Source organism: Silurus meridionalis, chromosome 2 (assembly GCF_014805685.1).
Source record: "Silurus meridionalis isolate SWU-2019-XX chromosome 2, ASM1480568v1, whole genome shotgun sequence".
NCBI classification, from domain to species: domain Eukaryota; kingdom Metazoa; phylum Chordata; class Actinopteri; order Siluriformes; family Siluridae; genus Silurus; species Silurus meridionalis.
Window position 1 is genome coordinate 559149 of NC_060885.1, and position 20097 is coordinate 579245.

At 36.4% G+C, this 20097-nt stretch overlaps 2 protein-coding genes across 2 annotated transcripts in view; both read left to right on the forward strand.

Annotated features, from left to right (window-relative positions):
* The first annotated feature begins 5179 nt into the window (after nt 1-5179).
* LOC124397023 (mucin-3A-like) lies at nt 5180-14536 on the forward strand. Its single transcript, XM_046866475.1, has 25 exons — nt 5180-5275; nt 5681-5733; nt 6194-6233; nt 7735-7892; nt 8023-8141; nt 8348-8409; nt 8493-8572; nt 8686-8872; nt 9278-9343; nt 9440-9505; nt 9614-9765; nt 9904-10025; nt 11095-11156; nt 11257-11327; nt 11452-11515; nt 11612-11677; nt 11786-11937; nt 12076-12197; nt 13261-13322; nt 13423-13493; nt 13618-13681; nt 13778-13843; nt 13952-14103; nt 14242-14363; nt 14525-14536. Exons 1-25 carry the CDS (start codon nt 5247-5249, stop codon nt 14534-14536), a joined length of 2220 nt encoding a protein of 739 aa, XP_046722431.1. The 5' UTR covers nt 5180-5246.
* A 16-nt stretch (nt 14537-14552) lies between these two features.
* The window catches only part of LOC124397032 (mucin-3A-like), a 30101-nt gene continuing 24556 nt past the window's right edge, over nt 14553-20097 (forward strand). Inside the window, exons 1-21 of the mRNA XM_046866488.1 lie at nt 14553-14595; nt 14720-14810; nt 14919-15070; nt 15197-15318; nt 16382-16443; nt 16543-16613; nt 16738-16804; nt 16892-16978; nt 17076-17249; nt 17342-17425; nt 17514-17666; nt 17758-17859; nt 17956-18066; nt 18157-18231; nt 18323-18424; nt 18520-18579; nt 18677-18742; nt 18840-18991; nt 19118-19239; nt 19601-19662; nt 19763-19833. Of these exons, the coding sequence (XP_046722444.1) occupies nt 14553-14595; nt 14720-14810; nt 14919-15070; nt 15197-15318; nt 16382-16443; nt 16543-16613; nt 16738-16804; nt 16892-16978; nt 17076-17249; nt 17342-17425; nt 17514-17666; nt 17758-17859; nt 17956-18066; nt 18157-18231; nt 18323-18424; nt 18520-18579; nt 18677-18742; nt 18840-18991; nt 19118-19239; nt 19601-19662; nt 19763-19833 (2029 nt within the window). The remainder of the gene's footprint in view (nt 14596-14719; nt 14811-14918; nt 15071-15196; nt 15319-16381; nt 16444-16542; nt 16614-16737; nt 16805-16891; nt 16979-17075; nt 17250-17341; nt 17426-17513; nt 17667-17757; nt 17860-17955; nt 18067-18156; nt 18232-18322; nt 18425-18519; nt 18580-18676; nt 18743-18839; nt 18992-19117; nt 19240-19600; nt 19663-19762; nt 19834-20097) is intronic.

The following is a 20097-nucleotide window of genomic DNA, read 5'->3' on the forward strand; positions in this document are numbered from 1 at the left end:
ACTTTACACAGTTCCAGTGATCTGTTAAAAATCTGTGAAAAGATGCATGCCAGCTGGTCTGCACAGGTTCTTGGACAGGCTGGTGAAACTAACTCTGGTCCTGGTGTTTTTCTTCTTTTTTGTTTCCTGAAGACCTGATGCTTGTGATGTCTCTCAGGCCTTTCCACACTGAATCAGGGTCATTGGCTGAGAACTGATTTACCAGCTTTTTAGAGTAGCTCCTCTTAGCTACTCTAATCTCCTTTGTCAGTGAGTGCTTGGCCTGATTGTGCAAGATCCTGTCCCCATTCCTGTAGGCAATAAATTTTTGGCCTGTCAAAGCCGTCTGAGTTTTGCTGTATTCCATGGCCTATTGTTGTTGTATGTAAAATGAATCCTGGTTGTAATGCATATATCCTCACAGAAACTGATATAAACTATTAGAGTCTGTGAGCAGATCCAGATCACTTACATTTATGGCATTTGGCAGACACCCTTATCCAGAGCGACTTACAAATGAGCAGGGGAGGGTTAAGGGCCTTGCTTAAGGGCCCAGCAGTGGCAGCTTGGTGGTGGCGGTTGGATTTGAACCTGTGACCTTCCGATCCAAAAGTCCAATGCCTTAATCACTGAGCTACCACCATCAGGCAGCAGCTTCAAAAACACTCCAATCAGTGCACTTAAAACAGGCTTATAATGTTTGCTCTGTTTCATTGCTCTGTTCCATCTTTTTACAGTCCTTACTACAGGCTTAGCAGATTTGAGTTTTAGCCAGTATGTAGGGAGAAAATGAAGAAGGCAGTGGTCAGAGAGTCATAAATCAGCTCTGCAGACGGAGCGATATGAAATTCTCTATTGTGGTCCAGAATGTTTTTGTCTCTGGTAAAACATGTAATTTGCTGTTGAGCTTTGGAAGTTCCCGTGTGAGGTTTGCTTTATTGCAGTCCCTGAGAATGAATATAGCAGAGTTCGGGTGTTGTTGCTCAGTGTCTGCGATCTGATCGGCCAGCTGTTGCAGCGGTGCATTGACACACGCTTGTGAAGAAAAATAAACACTGAGCAGAATGAAAGCGACAAGTAGAAACGCTTACAGTTGATGAGGAACGCTTGTAGATCAGGACAACTTCTTCATAACTGTTACATCTGTATGTCGATTCTATGTCGCGGTGCGCTCTGAACAGCTCAAATCCTGGCAGATGTAACGCACTATCCGGAATGGCTTCGTTTACCCAGGTTTCAATGAAACACAAAGAAACAGAATTTAAAAAGTCCTTATTTGTACGGGAGAGCAAAAGAAGTTCGTCCATTTTGTTGGGTAATGAGCAGAGATTCACCAGATGGACACTAGGCAGCGCAGTTCTAAAGCCGCGCTGTTCGGAGCTCGACTCACTTTTGCAATGTCCAGCAAAATGTCTGAATAGTCAAAAACCGGTAAAAGATTGTATTGTGTGTTCTGCTGAAAGTTCAGCAATTCATCCCTGGTAAAAGTGACTGTACACAAAAGACAAAAGACAGGACAAACTAACAAAAACCATAAAGCAACTCGAGAGTTCCACACCGAGGCAGCTATCTGCGGTGCCATTTTGGAGGACTTAATTCTTTTTCTGTAAAAAGGGCCATGTTGTCCTTTTAACAAAAAGATCTACTTTTGTCTCATCTGTCCACAGTACATTCTCCCAGAAGGATTGTGCATTTTGGCAAACTCCAGGCTTGCTTTGTTATGCCTTTGTGTCAGCAGTGGTGTCCTCCTGGGTCTCCCCTACCCTGTGTCTGCAGATCAGCTTAAATTTTTTTTAACCACCATTCGAACAATCCTTTGTTTTAATTATTTTATTAATTTTGCTCTTCCGTTCGCTACAGTGCCATGGACTGTAAACCTCTTGATGATATTGTGCACAGTGTACACAGGAACATTAAGATCTCTGGAGACAGACTTGTAGCCTTGAGATTTACTGACTTACCAATTAGGGTTATTTCTATTTTAGTTTGCATAATAAATACTTTCATGATCATATTTGTCATTTGAATGATGTGATCTGATACTGTTGAACTAAATATTTATGCAAAAAATATTGACGCAAGATCCTTTGGGTGGTGGCGCATTTTTTTAGATTTGTCCATGTTTTTCCACAATTTTATTTCTCAAATCCACAGAGACAACTTTTTATACTTCTTTATATTGTCCATGCTCAGTGTGACACACAACACAAAGGCTGAGGCAACTTATCTCCATTTTAACTGGTTGCAGGTGTGATTAATATATTGCCCACACTTGTTACTTGCCACAGGTGTTCCACAGGTGTGTATTTGCATTTGGAACAATTTTCTGAGAGAAGTGTTGCATTTTCTGACAAAATTGCATGGGTGCCAATATTTTTGTCCATGGCTGCATGCATATATATATATATATACACACTAATTAATCGAATTGGCTAACTAGACATATATTTGAATCTTGACTCTTCAAAGAACTTTAAACGTTACATTTATGTTTTTTTTTTTTATCCATGACTTAGTGAGCCTGTATTAGGATGTATTGATTGATATATGTATTAAATGTAAATATTCATATTATTAGAAGTTTATTGTAGATCTTTAAAAATAAGCATGGATGAGTCCACACCATACCTTAATCCCTCGAAACTTTATTCATATTAGTCTGAGCAGTACACTACAGTGTCATAGTTTCTACACATAGCTTAGAACTCCATTCACTAGAGTACACTGTGGCCTACAAACATACACACACACACACACACACACACACACACACACACACACACACACACACATACATACACACACACACACACACACACACACACACATCTTCTCCTTGTCACTTGAAGACTCATCTAATTTCTATATATGCACCCCTGGTTTAAATAAAAAACACACCCTAATGTACAGAAGTAGGAAGTTCACTACACTTTTTAAATCTGCATTTCTCTGGGTTTTTTCTAGTATTCTGTTTTGAAAGAATTACAACAGTTAAAATGTATTGTATATGAGTGCAAAGCTGCAACAAGACCGTTGTCCATCAGTTGCACTATATATCATTTTTTATATAGTTCCTCTAACAACATTAAAAACCAAACTCTTTGATCTTTCACACCTAATTTCTTGAATTTAGTCAACACCAGTGGTATATTCTGTAAAAATTTTTTACCTTGTCTGCTTCTTAAATTGCCAGTGTGTGTTTGGGTGGGAAGGTGTTTATGTGAGTGTAACTAAATCAAAACGTGTTCATGTCATTCAGTATGGAGGAGAATTCTGTATTTTCAGCATTAACACAGACAATAGAGTTTTGATACCTTTTACATTTACATTTGCGGCACTTAGCAGATGCCCTTATCCAGAGCGACGTACAATAGTGCTTTGCGTCTCTAGCAATTAATAAATCTACACTGTATACAAGATTACACACTTAATATAAATGATGATACTGCAGGTACTGCAGGTCTGTGGTGTAAGGTGTTGGGGTAAAATCACTCATTGTGAAATAATAAAGTTGTACTGAGCAGTTCATACACTGTCAGTTACTGACTTACCAATTAGGATTATTTCTATTTTAGTTTGCATAATAAATACTTTCATGATCATATTTGTCATTTGAATGATGTGATCTGATACTGTTGAACTAAATATTTATGCAAAAAATACTGACGCAAGATCTTTTGGGTGGTGGCGCATTTTTTTAGATTTTTCCATTGTATTATGTTAATAATCTAATTATTTGTAAACGTGGCAGTGAGTAATATTTCGAGAGGGTGGGGAACAATTATAATCATGGGAGTGCTTGTGTGAACTGAAACTCAGTAAAGATATCACACAGGCTCTACTACAGCCTGAATATACTGATGAACACTAAAAGAGGAAATAAAAGATTAAAAAAAGTACTTTTAATTTTGCCTGCTCTAAAATCTAGAGCAATGCCTAGAGTACTCAGGGAAATTCTCAATGCATATCTTCATAAGACACCGAGACTGAAGATTTCTGTAAAACATACTGCATTCATAATCCATACTGGAGATAACATACTAATTAGTATTTATATGATAAATTGTGGTTATTTTAATGTGAGAGTAAAGAACATTGTCTCACTTCACCATCAAGTATCAAGAAGATACTGAGAATTAAAATAAAAATAAAAACTACTTTTGATATGATTTCGGATTATAATGTAAGACATATAGAAATAAAACAAAGACTTTTATTTGTATATACCTTCCTTGTGTACATTAGATGTGTTGGAGTTTTTACAGAAATTACACTTTTTTATATTGTACAAATACCCTCAGAAAAGCAACTCACATTTGGGTGTGACAAAAAGCTTCTCCTCCTAAAGCGTCAACAGCCTTGTTTAATTATACTGCAATTAGAGCTATTAAATTTGAACTTTTCAATAAACACACCTAGTAGCACCTGTACGCTTTAACAGACACATTGTTTCTGCCATATAGCAAAAGATCTGTGGGTTTTCGAGCACCAATTGTAGTAATATTGTTTGATTTAAACATTCTTACAGTCATTTATATTCTATACACAATCTTTTATTAGATAACATTTAATTTCAATGATTTTTTGCAACCCTTTGCTTTAACAGCATCACTGGATCTAATGTGCCTCAAATTTGATATAAGAACAATGATATAAACACATGTTATATTCATGAGACAAACTGGCAAGAATCCTTCTCTCTCCTTATCAACCCCTCTGTCAGCTGGTAATACACCGGACTCCACTGCTCCACCCAAAGGATACCTGAGGAGTGACAGAATAGAGAATTAAATATAAATAGTGGAAATCATTTGGAGAATATTCTATTTTCTGGCTATTATTTAACTCTTTCTAATATTATAAATATTTACATATACAGAGGTTGGCATTAATTTTAAAATCTTTCATCAATGTCATCGCGTCTCAGAATGAAAAACGTGAATCGTTGTACAACCCGCTTAGCCAGCTATCAAATTATTACAGGGCTGTGGTGTTCTTCTGCAATATAACTGCATACTTCACATTGTGTTTGTCATGATCATCACTATCATCAGGATTTACCCCTGCTATTATTCAGGTGAGCAAAGCTGGCTAATTTGTTTCAATAACGCAGGTGAGGGAGGGGCCACCCTGACATACCATCAGTACAACCACTCCTATTAACGTCAATTTTTAGTTTTGATAAATCAGCGCCTGAGACAGAGCCTGTATTCTTTAACACAAATCGCTGTGTGTGTTGCAGTGGACATATTATTGCTTGAGACTGGATGGTTATGACTTTGGAAAAAAAATTAAGGTAAAACAACTGTTGTATTTTAGATTTAGATTTTTTTTATGTCACTGATGCTTTTCTATATTGATATTTTATTAGTTGATATATAAAGCTTATTTGTCCACCTTTGAAATCACAGATTCTTTACTGTAGATTGGCAGGTGTAGTCTGATACGATCTGTGTTTGTCAGAGATTGAAATAAATTGAAAAGCAAAGATTCACATATAATACATTGCATGTACTCTCTGATAAAATTGTGTTTTAAAGTGATAATGGGAGAGAGTAGTAAGCAGAGACTGGTGATTTTGAACAAAACCAGCATATTCTAATGTTTCATATGGGACTACAAAAACATTAATATATATATTTTTATTACACAGTGGTTTAAAAAAATACAATTAAGCTTTGCAATCCATTTGTATCAATAGATTTGCCGTCTTTAAAAATCATGGCAGCAGAAAAGCTACACTCTTCACCATACGTAAGTAAAATTCAATATTCTGCTCGCTTTAAAATCATTGGTTTAGAATTTGTTATTCCGTACATTTAAACTTTCTGGATAATTTCTACATTATTTCTGCCGGACTCACTAGTTTATTGTCACATTTATTGCTAATACAATTTAACTTTTTGTGGAAATGTAAAAGAAAAATAAAGGCTAATGTATAAATCTATCTATTGTTTATGAAAGTAAATTTGTGGTACTCAGTGGAGCATCGTTATCTGCAGCAGAACATAAAAAAATAAATAAAACAAATAATTATCGAGTTTGATACAAAAGTCTAGACTACATTATACATGTTCTATGATTAATGAAATCAGTTGTGACCCAATTGATCTGTTTCAGGCTCTTTTAAAACCTAAAATAAATAGAAGGAAAAATTGTATATAATAAATAATTGTACATAAATAAAAAAATGATTATTGTGTATTTTTGACAGTGTGTATATGGTCGATGCTTACCTGGACTCGTGCTCATGAGTGAGTAAAAAACATTTCGTGTTCCTGAATAAATTTAACATGAATTAAAGAAAGATTTATTAATGAAACCAGAATAACAATGGTTAAAGTGGTGGGCCATCAGGGCCAGCAATGCCTTCTCTGCTGACCTAAACACTAAATCAGAACACATCAGAATCATGCACTTACATTTGAATATATTTTTTCCATAAATATGTATTAAAATTGTTCCCACTAGTCTGTTCTCTTCATTTCATAGTGTGCACTGCTTCAAGTAGTGTCTGTTTCCGTTTCTATCCATTCTTGTTTTGGCCATCAAATCATGTGTTGCCAGGTTCAACACAATCTGTTTCAACACAAACTTTTCCACAAACAAGTTATATGCGTTTTTTCTTTCCTGTAGAATTTGTACAAAAAACACACAATTTGCCTAAATTTCAAATCTCCAGGAAAACGAAATGCACAGAAACAAATTACAGAAATGCAGGAAACCCGGGTGATGTGATGAGGTTAATATCAATGCTTCTGCTAGAGATGAAGTATGTGGGTGGTGTAGTTGTGGCTCCGGTAAAAGGAGACATATTGAATTGTGTTCAGCATTTATTCTCACTGTATGAGATTCCTGTGTGTGATGCAGCGCTCTGTTCTACTGCACTTCTCTATAATACTGATGGTTTGATTGACGCTGCATCATAATGATGGGATTGAGAAATGGATTGATTGAGCAGGAATATTACTAAAGGTCAAGGGTGAAATACACAGCCCACTACTTTTAAAGTGTTTAAACATATAGTTTGTAATATAGATACAAAAACAACTGAAGCAAGTAGTGTCTGTTTCCATTTTTATCCAATCATGTTTAGGCAATTGAATCATGTGTTGAACCTGGCAACACATGATTTGATGGCCATAACATGATTGGAACATGTGGCAAAATGCACAAAAGCCATAACTTGTGGCAAAATCTCGAACAAAATATTAATTCTAAGCAACAAGTAAAACACCAATAAAGACGTACAAAAGTTTTGGATGCAGAGTCAATGTTTAGTTGGGTGGTACATAATAGAGTAACATTCAGAACTGAAGGATTCTTAGCAGGGAACTTATCCTACACAGGGGTGCAGGACCACCTGGAGCCTATCCAAGTAAACTTGAGGCACAGGGCAGGTGAAGGCATGCCAATCCATCACAGGGGGATACCATGCAGGAGATACCAAGCAGAAGGATTTAATGCTACTGTGATGGATTACTGGTGTAATTGTACTTATTACTGGGACCACCATACAAACCTGTAGTTTTAGATTCTTTGACTCAGTTGCCTAGACATCACAATTTAACTTTTATCAAAGTCACTCAGATCCTTACACTTGCCCATTTATTTCTGCTCCAAACCTATGATTGGTTATGTTAATCACACACCTGACACTGGTTTTATTGTTAAAGTTAATTAGTATAAATTAAAGAAGCATGTGATTAATGGTGATCACTGAAAAACAATCAATATAATGATTTATCTCTCTAGACCTGATTCATCTACGGCCTCCGTAAAGCTGCTGTTCGACTGGTGCTCAGATCCGGTTCCTAGTGAGAGTTCGGTTCTCAGTGCTGTCACAACTCTGCTGAAATCTCGATCTGCCAACATCCCAGATAATGTGAAAATACTGGGCTTCTACTATGACAGTATGTTTTCATTTCTAAAGACACCATGCAGCTACAAACATTATTCTGTCTCTTCTATATGAAACCTATAGCTTAACAATCATAGTCAATTTTAAAAGAGACAGAATATAATATCCATTTTTTTCCACAGAAATTCCAGGAAACTCCTTTAAAGTTGCCTTCATAATAAGAGTTAATGACAATCTGACAAAGAAGCAAAAACACGGGAAAAATACCAAACAGCAAATTAAAACATCCATCAATAACCTAGTAAGTAAACCATTTAAACCATTTAATTTCTTAGAGTTATAAAATACTTTTTTTTTTTTTAACCATAATACCAATAAAAAGATTTATATATATAAGAGAGAGAGAGAGAGAGAGAGAGAGAGAGAGACAGAGAGATTTTTATAATATAATAATAATATAAATTTTCTGAGTTAGCTTTTATATAAAATGTTTATTCTTACCTCCAGTTAAACAGATTATTTAATGAACCTGGAGCAGAACCTTTTGAACCCCATAGCTCCACCTTCAGGTACATTCAAATCGGCATTAATTCAGTAAATGGAACTGTAGTGTAAATTTGTATGAAATTGACATTTTGCTGCTTTCTTACAGGAATTGGGAGCTTGATATAGAGTATAGCTTTGGATGTAGGCAAAGCAAACATCCAGTCAGCTTCATAAATGAACTCATTGGTATGTTAAACCACAGAGTCATGAACTAATAAATGGAGTATTGGTAGTTAACATCAACCAACTGTTTCATTAAATGTGCCTATTAATAAAACTGCTTTGAATGTCATCTACAGCATCAACAACTACGAGTAAGCTGAAGGACTACAAGAAATCTGATAAATTACATAACAAAAACAAACAGACAAAAGTTCCACCAACAACTACAAGAAATCTGGAGGACAGCAATAAAACAAAACAAGTGCATGAAAGAAGAACCAAACAGACAACAGTTCTTCCAAAAACTACAACAAATAGGAACATGTATACTCAAACTCAAGTTTTTCCCAAAACAATCGTATTAAACCATGTTGTCCAGGAAGCTACAAATATATTTATAAATATGAACGTATACACATAGCTTGTAAATCTACAAACATACGATCTATTTAAAATGAAGTGTAAATTTAACTAAAAGAATAATGAATAATACCTTATGGTTCTTCTTTGGTAAATTCCAGAGATGCTAGAAAAATAATATGTAAGACATAGTTTTCTTATGTATCATTAGTTTAAAGTTTTTTAATTACATTAAACATGAAACATTATCGTGTTTTATCTGTGCAGCAGTGAATCAGCTGTGATTCAAATCAGGCTGGTGTTTAATAACTGCACATTTTTTGACTTCTGTGATTCATTTGTAAGTTCTGGCTCTTTCTGTTACTATAGCGATGGATCAACACTCACTCCAACTACACCTCTGGTACAGACTTCTCCAGAATCTTCAACCACAATGTACGAGTAATATATAATATTATATTTAGAAGAGATTTACTTTTCTATTAATTTCTGTGATTTGTTTGTAAATTCTGGCTCTTTCTGTTACTATAGCGATGGATCAACACTCACTCCAACTACACCTCTGGTACAGACTTCTCCAGAATCTCCAACCACAATGTACGAGAAATTTCTGTAATGAATATTTAAGCAAGATTTAATTAAAAAAATATTTTTTTTACTTTTGTGATGCATTTTTTCATTGTGAATTTTTGGTGTCTTGAGCAGTGGAGCAGCTGTGATTCAAATCAGGCTGGTGTTCAACGACTGCATGATTGTTCCTAGTGAGTGTTTGGTCCTCAGTGATATGGAATCTCTGCTAAAATCAACACTCACAAGCGTCTCAGAGTCAGTAACAGTGCTGGACTACAGCTACAACGGTACCTTTTCATTTCTCATCACACAATACATTTACCTCAAAAACTTCATTATTCATTCATTATTCATTACAATTCATTCTTCATTTCAATTAAATCTGTAACAACTTCATACTGAAGCACTTTTCATTTATTCCACAGAAAAATCAAACACCTCATTCGCAGTAAACATCATATTTAGCATCAATAACATCAGCATGCCGATGAACCCTGACCTCAGGAGTGACACCTACACCCAAGTGAAGAGCATCTTCACTAACATTGTAAGTGTACACCATCAGGTGCTTAGCAGATAATGTTCCTCTAAATACGATTTATTGGTTCTGAAAAGACCTATCAAGTTGTCTTAAAGTAGAAAGTCGTTGCAGAAATATGACCTCACTTCCTGTTTGGTGACTTTGAAGTGAAATTCCTTAGTGAAGTAAATAAATAGTATTTTGAGAAATCAAACCTGCTTTGGGAAATTTTATGGAAACACTCTGTAGATGAAATTTGACCCAATGTGCAAGCGGCCCATTCCACAGAGACTAATGCTCTCCCATACCTTTAGTGATGTGGCTTTTTAAACTGAGTGCTGAAAACATGCCAGATGGTCCCTCTCCTCTTTAGTCTGGAGGACGTGGTGTCCATGATTTAAAAAAAAAAGTAAATTACATTTTGATTCGTCTGTACACAGAACAGTTTTCCACTTTGCCTCAGTACATTATAAATGAGTTTGGGCCCAGAGAGGATGGTGGAGTTTCTGGATCATGTTCACGCATGGCTTCTTCTTTGCAAAATAGAGATTTAATCTGCATTTGTGGATGACATGCAAAATGTGTTCACAGACAATATTTCCTGGAGATGTAAGTGAGCCCACGCCGTGATTTCCATTACAGAATCATGAGTGGTTTAAATGCAGTGGCCCCTGAGGGCCTAAAGATCACAAACATCCAATTAGAATTTTTTGCCCTTGGCCCTTGTGTACAGAGATTTCTCCAGATTATTTGCAACGTTTGATGATATTCTGTTCTGTAAATGATGAGATATTTAAGTGTTTTACAATTAGATTTTTAAGAACATTTTGAAATTGTCCCACAATTTGTAGACGCAGTCTTTCACAGGTTGTTGAAGCTCTGCCCATCTTTACTTCTAAGAGACTCTGTCTCTCTACCCAATTTTGTTGACCTCTTCCAACCTTTTTCAGACGTGTTGTAGCCATTAAATTTAAAATGACCTTTTATTTTTTTCTTAAAATGGTACAATTCCTCAGTTTAGACATTTTACACAGTGTCCCAACTGACTATCAGGTCGGTTCACGTTAAAAATCAAATATATTGATGGTTCTTCCAGGTGAACACAGTTCTAAATAATTCTGGTGCATCTCCATCTGAACCCACTACCTTCAACTTCACGTAAGTTCCTGCAGAAGATTGCAGTTCTGACATTTATTTTGTGAAATTCTTATTGTGAAGTCATTTATACCATGACATTATTGCTTTCTCTTCATTCTAGGAGTTCAGATGATCAAGTTAATGGCTACATGGAATACAGTTTATTAAGCTGCTTCAGTCAGCGTGAGAACGGTAGGTTACAGCACAATTTCATCACCTCTTTCTACAAAACGATCTGTATTTCCTCTTGCTTATGATTGTGAATTTGTAAATGTTAACATAAAATTGCTCTGTACCTAAAATTCATTTGTTGTAGACCCATCAACACTCACTCCAACTACACCTCTGGTACAGACTTCTCCAGAATCTTCAACCACAATGTACGAGTAATATATAGTATTATATTTAGAAGAGATTTACTTTTCTATTCATTTCTGTGATTCGTTTGTAAATTCTGGCTCTTTCTGTTACTATAGCGATGGATCAACACTCACTCCAACTACACCTCTGGTACAGACTTCTCCAGAATCTCCAACCACAATGTACGAGAAATTTCTGTAATGAATATTTAAGCAAGATTTAATTAAAAAAATATTTTTTTTACTTTTGTGATGCATTTTTTCATTGTGAATTTTTGGTGTCTTGAGCAGTGGAGCAGCTGTGATTCAAATCAGGCTGGTGTTCAACGACTGCATGATTGTTCCTAGTGAGTGTTTGGTCCTCAGTGATATGGAATCTCTGCTAAAATCAACACTCACAAGCGTCTCAGAGTCAGTAACAGTGCTGGACTACAGCTACAACGGTACCTTTTCATTTCTCATCACACAATACATTTACCTCAAAAACTTCATTATTCATTCATTATTCATTACAATTCATTCTTCATTTCAATTAAATCTGTAACAACTTCATACTGAAGCACTTTTCATTTATTCCACAGAAAAATCAAACACCTCATTCGCAGTAAACATCATATTTAGCATCAATAACATCAGCATGCCGATGAACCCTGACCTCAGGAGTGACACCTACACCCAAGTGAAGAGCATCTTCACTAACATTGTAAGTGTACACCATCAGGTGCTTAGCAGATAATGTTCCTCTAAATACGATTTATTGGTTCTGAAAAGACCTATCAAGTTGTCTTAAAGTAGAAAGTCGTTGCAGAAATATGACCTCACTTCCTGTTTGGTGACTTTGAAGTGAAATTCCTTAGTGAAGTAAATAAATAGTATTTTGAGAAATCAAACCTGCTTTGGGAAATTTTATGGAAACACTCTGTAGATGAAATTTGACCCAATGTGCAAGCGCCCATTCCACAGAGACTAATGCTCTCCCATACCTTTAGTGATGTGGCTTTTTAAACTGAGTGCTGAAAACATGCCAGATGGTCCCTCTCCTCTTTAGTCTGGAGGACGTGGTGTCCATGATTTAAAAAAAGTAAATTACATTTTGATTCGTCTGTACACAGAACAGTTTTCCACTTTGCCTCAGTACATTATAAATGAGTTTGGGCCCAGAGAGGATGGTGGAGTTTCTGGATCATGTTCACGCATGGCTTCTTCTTTGCAAAATAGAGATTTAATCTGCATTTGTGGATGACATGCAAAATGTGTTCACAGACAATATTTCCTGGAGATGTAAGTGAGCCCACGCCGTGATTTCCATTACAGAATCATGAGTGGTTTAAATGCAGTGGCCCCTGAGGGCCTAAAGATCACAAACATCCAATTAGAATTTTTTGCCCTTGGCCCTTGTGTACAGAGATTTCTCCAGATTATTTGCAACGTTTGATGATATTCTGTTCTGTAAATGATGAGATATTTAAGTGTTTTACAATTAGATTTTTAAGAACATTTTGAAATTGTCCCACAATTTGTAGACGCAGTCTTTCACAGGTTGTTGAAGCTCTGCCCATCTTTACTTCTAAGAGACTCTGTCTCTACCCAATTTTGTTGACCTCTTCCAACCTTTTTCAGACGTGTTGTAGCCATTAAATTTAAAATGACCTTTTATTTTTTTCTTAAAATGGTACAATTCCTCAGTTTAGACATTTTACACAGTGTCCCAACTGACTATCAGGTCGGTTCACGTTAAAAATCAAATATATTGATGGTTCTTCCAGGTGAACACAGTTCTAAATAATTCTGGTGCATCTCCATCTGAACCCACTACCTTCAACTTCACGTAAGTTCCTGCAGAAGATTGCAGTTCTGACATTTATTTTGTGAAATTCTTATTGTGAAGTCATTTATACCATGACATTATTGCTTTCTTTTCATTCTAGGAGTTCAGATGATCAAGTTAATGGCTACATGGAATACAGTTTATTAAGCTGCTTCAGTCAGCGTGAGAACGGTAGGTTACAGCACAATTTCATCACCTCTTTCTACAAAACGATCTGTATTTCCTCTTGCTTATGATTGTGAATTTGTAAATGTTAACATAAAATTGCTCTGTACCTAAAATTCATTTGTTGTAGACCCATCAACACTCACTCCAACTACACCTCTGGTACAGACTTCTCCAGAATCTTCAACCACAATGTACGAGTAATATATAATATTATATTTAGAAGAGATTTACTTTTCTATTAATTTCTGTGATTTGTTTGTAAATTCTGGCTCTTTCTGTTACTATAGCGATGGATCAACACTCACTCCAACTACACCTCTGGTACAGACTTCTCCAGAATCTCCAACCACAATGTACGAGAAATTTCTGTAATGAATATTTAAGCAAGATTTAATTAAAAAAATATTTTTTTTACTTTTGTGATGCATTTTTTCATTGTGAATTTTTGGTGTCTTGAGCAGTGGAGCAGCTGTGATTCAAATCAGGCTGGTGTTCAACGACTGCATGATTGTTCCTAGTGAGTGTTTGGTCCTCAGTGATATGGAATCTCTGCTAAAATCAACACTCACAAGCGTCTCAGAGTCAGTAACAGTGCTGGACTACAGCTACAACGGTACCTTTTCATTTCTCATCACACAATACATTTACCTCAAAAACTTCATTATTCATTCATTATTCATTACAATTCATTCTTCATTTCAATTAAATCTGTAACAACTTCATACTGAAGCACTTTTCATTTATTCCACAGAAAAATCAAACACCTCATTCGCAGTAAACATCATATTTAGCATCAATAACATCAGCATGCCGATGAACCCTGACCTCAGGAGTGACACCTACACCCAAGTGAAGAGCATCTTCACTAACATTGTAAGTGTACATCATCAGGTGCTTAGCAGATAATGTTCCTCTAAATACGATTTATTTTGATTTCTACCCCATTTATTGCCTTAGAAATAAGATTTGAAGAAGAAACAGGAAAAAAACTTTTGATTAAATCATTTTAACATAATTGTTTCTCTTCATTCTAGGAGTTCAGATGATCAAGTTAATGGCTACATGGAATACAGTTTACTAAGCTGCTTCAGTCAGCCTGAGAACGGTAGGTTACAGCACAATTTCATCACCTCTTTCTACAAAACGATCTGTATTTCCTCTTGCTTATGATTGTGAATTTGTAAATGTTAACATAAAATTGCTCTGTACCTAAAATTCATTTGTTGTAGACCCATCAACACTCACTCCAACTACACCTCTGGTACAGACTTCTCCAACTACAGCTCAGGAGCAGACTTCTCCAGAATCTCCAACCACAATGTACGAGAAATTTCTGTAATGAATATTTAAGCAAGATTTAATTAAAAAAATATTTTTTTTACTTTTGTGATGCATTTTTTCATTGTGAATTTTTGGTGTCTTGAGCAGTGGAGCAGCTGTGATTCAAATCAGGCTGGTGTTCAACGACTGCATGATTGTTCCTAGTGAGTGTTTGGTCCTCAGTGATATGGAATCTCTGCTAAAATCAACACTCACAAGCGTCTCAGAGTCAGTAACAGTGCTGGACTACAGCTACAACGGTACCTTTTCATTTCTCATCACACAATACATTTACCTCAAAACTTCATTATTCATTACAATTCATTCTTCATTTCAATTAAATCTGTAACAACTTCATACTGAAGCACTTTTCATTTATTCCACAGAAAAATCAAACACCTCATTCGCAGTAAACATCATATTTAGCATCAATAACATCAGCATGCCGATGAACCCTGACCTCAGGAGTGACACCTACACCCAAGTGAAGAGCATCTTCACTAACATTGTAAGTGTACACCATCAGGTGCTTAGCAGATAATGTTCCTCTAAATACGATTTATTGGTTCTGAAAAGACCTATCAAGTTGTCTTAAAGTAGAAAGTCGTTGCAGAAATATGACCTCACTTCCTGTTTGGTGACTTTGAAGTGAAATTCCTTAGTGAAGTAAATAAATAGTATTTTGAGAAATCAAACCTGCTTTGGGAAATTTTATGGAAACACTCTGTAGATGAAATTTGACCCAATGTGCAAGCGCCCATTCCACAGAGACTAATGCTCTCCCATACCTTTAGTGATGTGGCTTTTTAAACTGAGTGCTGAAAACATGCCAGATGGTCCCTCTCCTCTTTAGTCTGGAGGACGTGGTGTCCATGATTTAAAAAAAGTAAATTACATTTTGATTCGTCTGTACACAGAACAGTTTTCCACTTTGCCTCAGTACATTATAAATGAGTTTGGGCCCAGAGAGGATGGTGGAGTTTCTGGATCATGTTCACGCATGGCTTCTTCTTTGCAAAATAGAGATTTAATCTGCATTTGTGGATGACATGCAAAATGTGTTCACAGACAATATTTCCTGGAGATGTAAGTGAGCCCACGCCGTGATTTCCATTACAGAATCATGAGTGGTTTAAATGCAGTGGCCCCTGAGGGCCTAAAGATCACAAACATCCAATTAGAATTTTTTGCCCTTGGCCCTTGTGTACAGAGATTTCTCCAGATTATTTGCAACGTTTGATGATATTCTGTTCTGTAAATGATGAGATATTTAAGTGTTTTACAATTAGATTTTTAAGAACATTTTGAAATTGTCCCACAATTTGTAGACGCAGTCTTTCACAGGTTGTTGAAGCTCTGCCCATCTTTACTTCTAAGAGACTCTGTCTCTACCCAATTTTGTTGACCTCTTCCAACCTTTTTCAGACGTGTTGTAGCCATTAAATTTAAAATGACCTTTTATTTTTTTCTTAAAATGGTACAATTCCTCAGTTTAGACATTTTACACAGTGTCCCAACTGACTATCAGGTCGGTTCACGTTAAAAATCAAATATCTTGATTGTTTTTCCAGGTAAACACAGTTCTAAATAATTCTGGTGCATCTCCATCTGAACTCACTTCCTACAACTTCACGTAAGTTCCTGCAGAAGATTGCAGTTCTGACATTTACTCTGTGAAATTCTATTGTGAAGTCATTTGGACCATGACATTATTGCTTTCTCTTCATTATAGGAGTTTAGGGGATCAAGTTACTGGTTACATGGAATACAGTTTACTAAGCTGCTTCAGTCAGCCTGAGAACGGTAGGTTACACCACATTCTGATCACCTCACTCTACAGAACTATCTGTATTCCCTCTTGCTAAAGATTGTGAATTTGTAAATGTTACCTTAATATTGCACTGTACCTGAAATTATTCTGTTGTAGACACATCTCCAACACTTACTCCAACTACACCTCTGGTACAGACTTCTCCAGAATCTCAATCTACAATGTACGAGACATTTTTTACATCATATTTAATGAAGATTTACATTTCTTGTTATGTATTTATCAATTCTGGCTTGTTGTGTTTCTGCAGCGATGACTCAATACTTCTACATCCATCTACACGTCAGAAGCAGATTTTTCCAACAGCTCCAACATCTCTAACATCTCCAACTACAATGTAGAAGGCATTTCTTAATATTGTATTTAAGAAAATTTTTAGTTTTATTTACTTCTAAAATAAATGAAAAGAACATTTTGTCTTTCTGTTTTTCCAGATATGAATCAGTGGATAATCCAACTACACCTCAGGAGCAGACTTCTCCAGAATCAACAACTTCTCCAGATTTAGCAACTTCTCCAGAACCAACAAATTCTCAAGAATCAACAACTTCTCCAGAACCAACAACTTCTCAAGAAACAACAACTTCTCCAGAATCTCCAAACCAACTGTAGGATTAATATGTTAATGAATATTTTGTATAAGAAACATTTTTTTCTTCTGTTATGAATTTATACATTTTGGCTCGTTTTGTTACTTTAGTGATCAATCAACAACCACTCCAACCACACCTCTGGTACAGACTTCTCCAACATCTCCAGGCTCTCCAACTTCTCCAACCACAATGTAAAAGGCTTTTTTCCCCAAACCATATTAAAGGAAGATTTTAATCACTTCTGCTTTGATAAATTCTGGATTTTCTTTTTTTTTTCAGCGATTATTCAACAGTTACTTCAACCACAGATCAGGAGCAGACTTCTCCAGCATCTCCAACATCTCCAAACCATCCAACATTGCTAACATCTCCAACATCTCCAACTTTAACATCTCCAACCTTAACAACATCTCCAACATCTCCAACCACAGTGTACGTGTAATGTCTTATATTTAGGGAAGATTTACATGTTCAGTGACTTCTGTGATGCATTTATTAATTCTGGCTTTTTGTGGTCCTCTAGTTATGAATCAACGGTTATTCCAACGATAATTCAAGAGCAGACATCTCCAACATCTCCAACGTCTCCATCTTCTCCAACATCTCCAACATCTCCAACTACAATGTACAAGGCATTTATTCTTCTCAGATTTAAGAAGATTTGCATTGTAAATCATTTCAATTGTTCTTTGATGGATTCTGGATTTTTGTGTTTCTTCAGGGAACAATCAACAGCTACTCCAACTACAGCTCAGGAGCAGACTTCTCCAACGACAGCTCAGGAGCAGACTTCTCCACCTACAGCTCAGGAGCAGACTTCTCCAACCACAATGTACAAGAATTTTTTTCAAACCATATTAAAAGAAGATTTTAATCACTTCTGTTATGCTTTGCTAAATTCTGGATTTTTGTCTTTGTTTAGCGAACATTCAACAGTTACTTCAACCACAGATCAAGAGCAGACTTCTCCAACATCTTCAACATCTCCAACCACAGTGTACGTGTAATGTCTTATATATAGGGAAGATTTACATGTTCAGTGACTTCTGTGATGCATTTATAAATTCTGGCTTTTTATGGTCCTCTAGTTATAAATCAACGGTTATTCCAACGATAATTCAAGAGCAGACATCTCCAACATCTGCAACTTCTCCAACATCTCCAACTTCCCCAACAGCTCCTACCATAATGTATGAGGCATTTCAATGTCATATTTATGCAAAATCTACTTTTTTATTCATTGCTGAAATAAAAATAGAAACTATGACTTTTTCTGTTACTCCAGCGATAAATCTCCAGTTCCTGCACCTCAGGCGCAGACTTCTCCAGAACCAACAACCACAATGTAGGAATCAATTCTTTATATCATATTTAAGGAAGATTTACATTTTCATTTACTTCTGTTATAAATGTATAATTTCTGTATTCTTGTGTTTCTTCAGTGATGAATCAACGCTTAACCCAGCTACACCTCAGGGGGAGACTTCTCCAGGACCTTCAAGCTCAACGTACGTGTAATTTCTGTATTCAATATTTAAGCAAGATTTACTGTTCCGTTAACTTTTGTGTTGCATCTGTACATTCTAAATGTTTTTGTGTCTCTAGCGCTGGATCAGCTGTGGTCTACGTCAGGCTGATGTTCAGCAGCTCCACTCCTGTTCCTAGTGAGAATGGTGTCAGTGCTTTCAAAGCACTGCTGAACTCCACACTCTCAAAACTTCCCGACACTGTAACAGTGCAGAACTTCACCCACAAAGGTCCCTTTTCCTTTCTAAATCCACAGTAAAGCTACAAATATCCACCTTGTTGTCACAAAGTTCTACGGTTTCCAGAACTGTTAGCAGTAATAAATAATATTTCTCTTGTATTTTGTTGATCCATAGACATTTCAGACCGCTCCTACGAAGTCATCCTTACATTCCTCATCAGAAACATCAGTGTTCCAGAGAGCGTTGACCTCACGAACAACATCTACACCCAAGTGAAGACCATCACCAATGATTCTGTGAGTAAACATTAACTCTGAAATAGAACATCTGACTTCTATTAGAAAATGGTTTAAGCATCAGACGTCGCCCCCACGTGCATCACCAGTCCCTTTTGGCCAATCGACTGTGAAAGTAAAGCAACATAACGATGTGGAGGAAATCTTTGGTGATGATTTTCCTGAGATGCTGGGCATCCCAGCAGGGATAATACAGAGAGTGCAGAGGCAGTGTTGAGCTTACAGAGAGACAACATCTCCCCAGTTCAGTGCACTGGGTGGAAGTCATGTAAGGAGCATGAAAGGGCATTAGTGGAGGAGCTGCACACCTGCTGTGACACAGTTACAACTAAACATTAAGTATCCTGATTGTTCTCTCCAGGTAAATACACTTCTGATACCTCCTGGTGCTCATCCAATCGATCCCACTTCCTACAACTTCACGTAAGTTCCTGCAGAAGACTGCAGTTCTGACATTTACTCTGTGAAATTCGTATTGTGAAGTCATTTGGACCATGATATTATTGCTTTCTCTTCACTCTAGGAGTTCAGGGGATCAAGTTACTGGTCACATGGAATACAGTTTAGAAATCGTCTACAGTCAGCCTGGGAACGGTAGGTTACACCACAATCTGATCACCTCGCTGTGCAAAACCATCTGTATTTCCTCTTGCTAATGATTCAGAACTTGTTAAAGTTTCATTAAATTAGCCTGTAACTACAATTCTCCTGTTGTAGACCCAAAAGTAATGCCATCAACACCCAGGAGCAGATTTCTGCAACATCTCCAACATCTCCAACCACAGTGTACGTGTAATGTCTTATATTTAAGAAAGATTTACATGTTCAGTGACTTCTGTGATGCATTTATTAATTCTG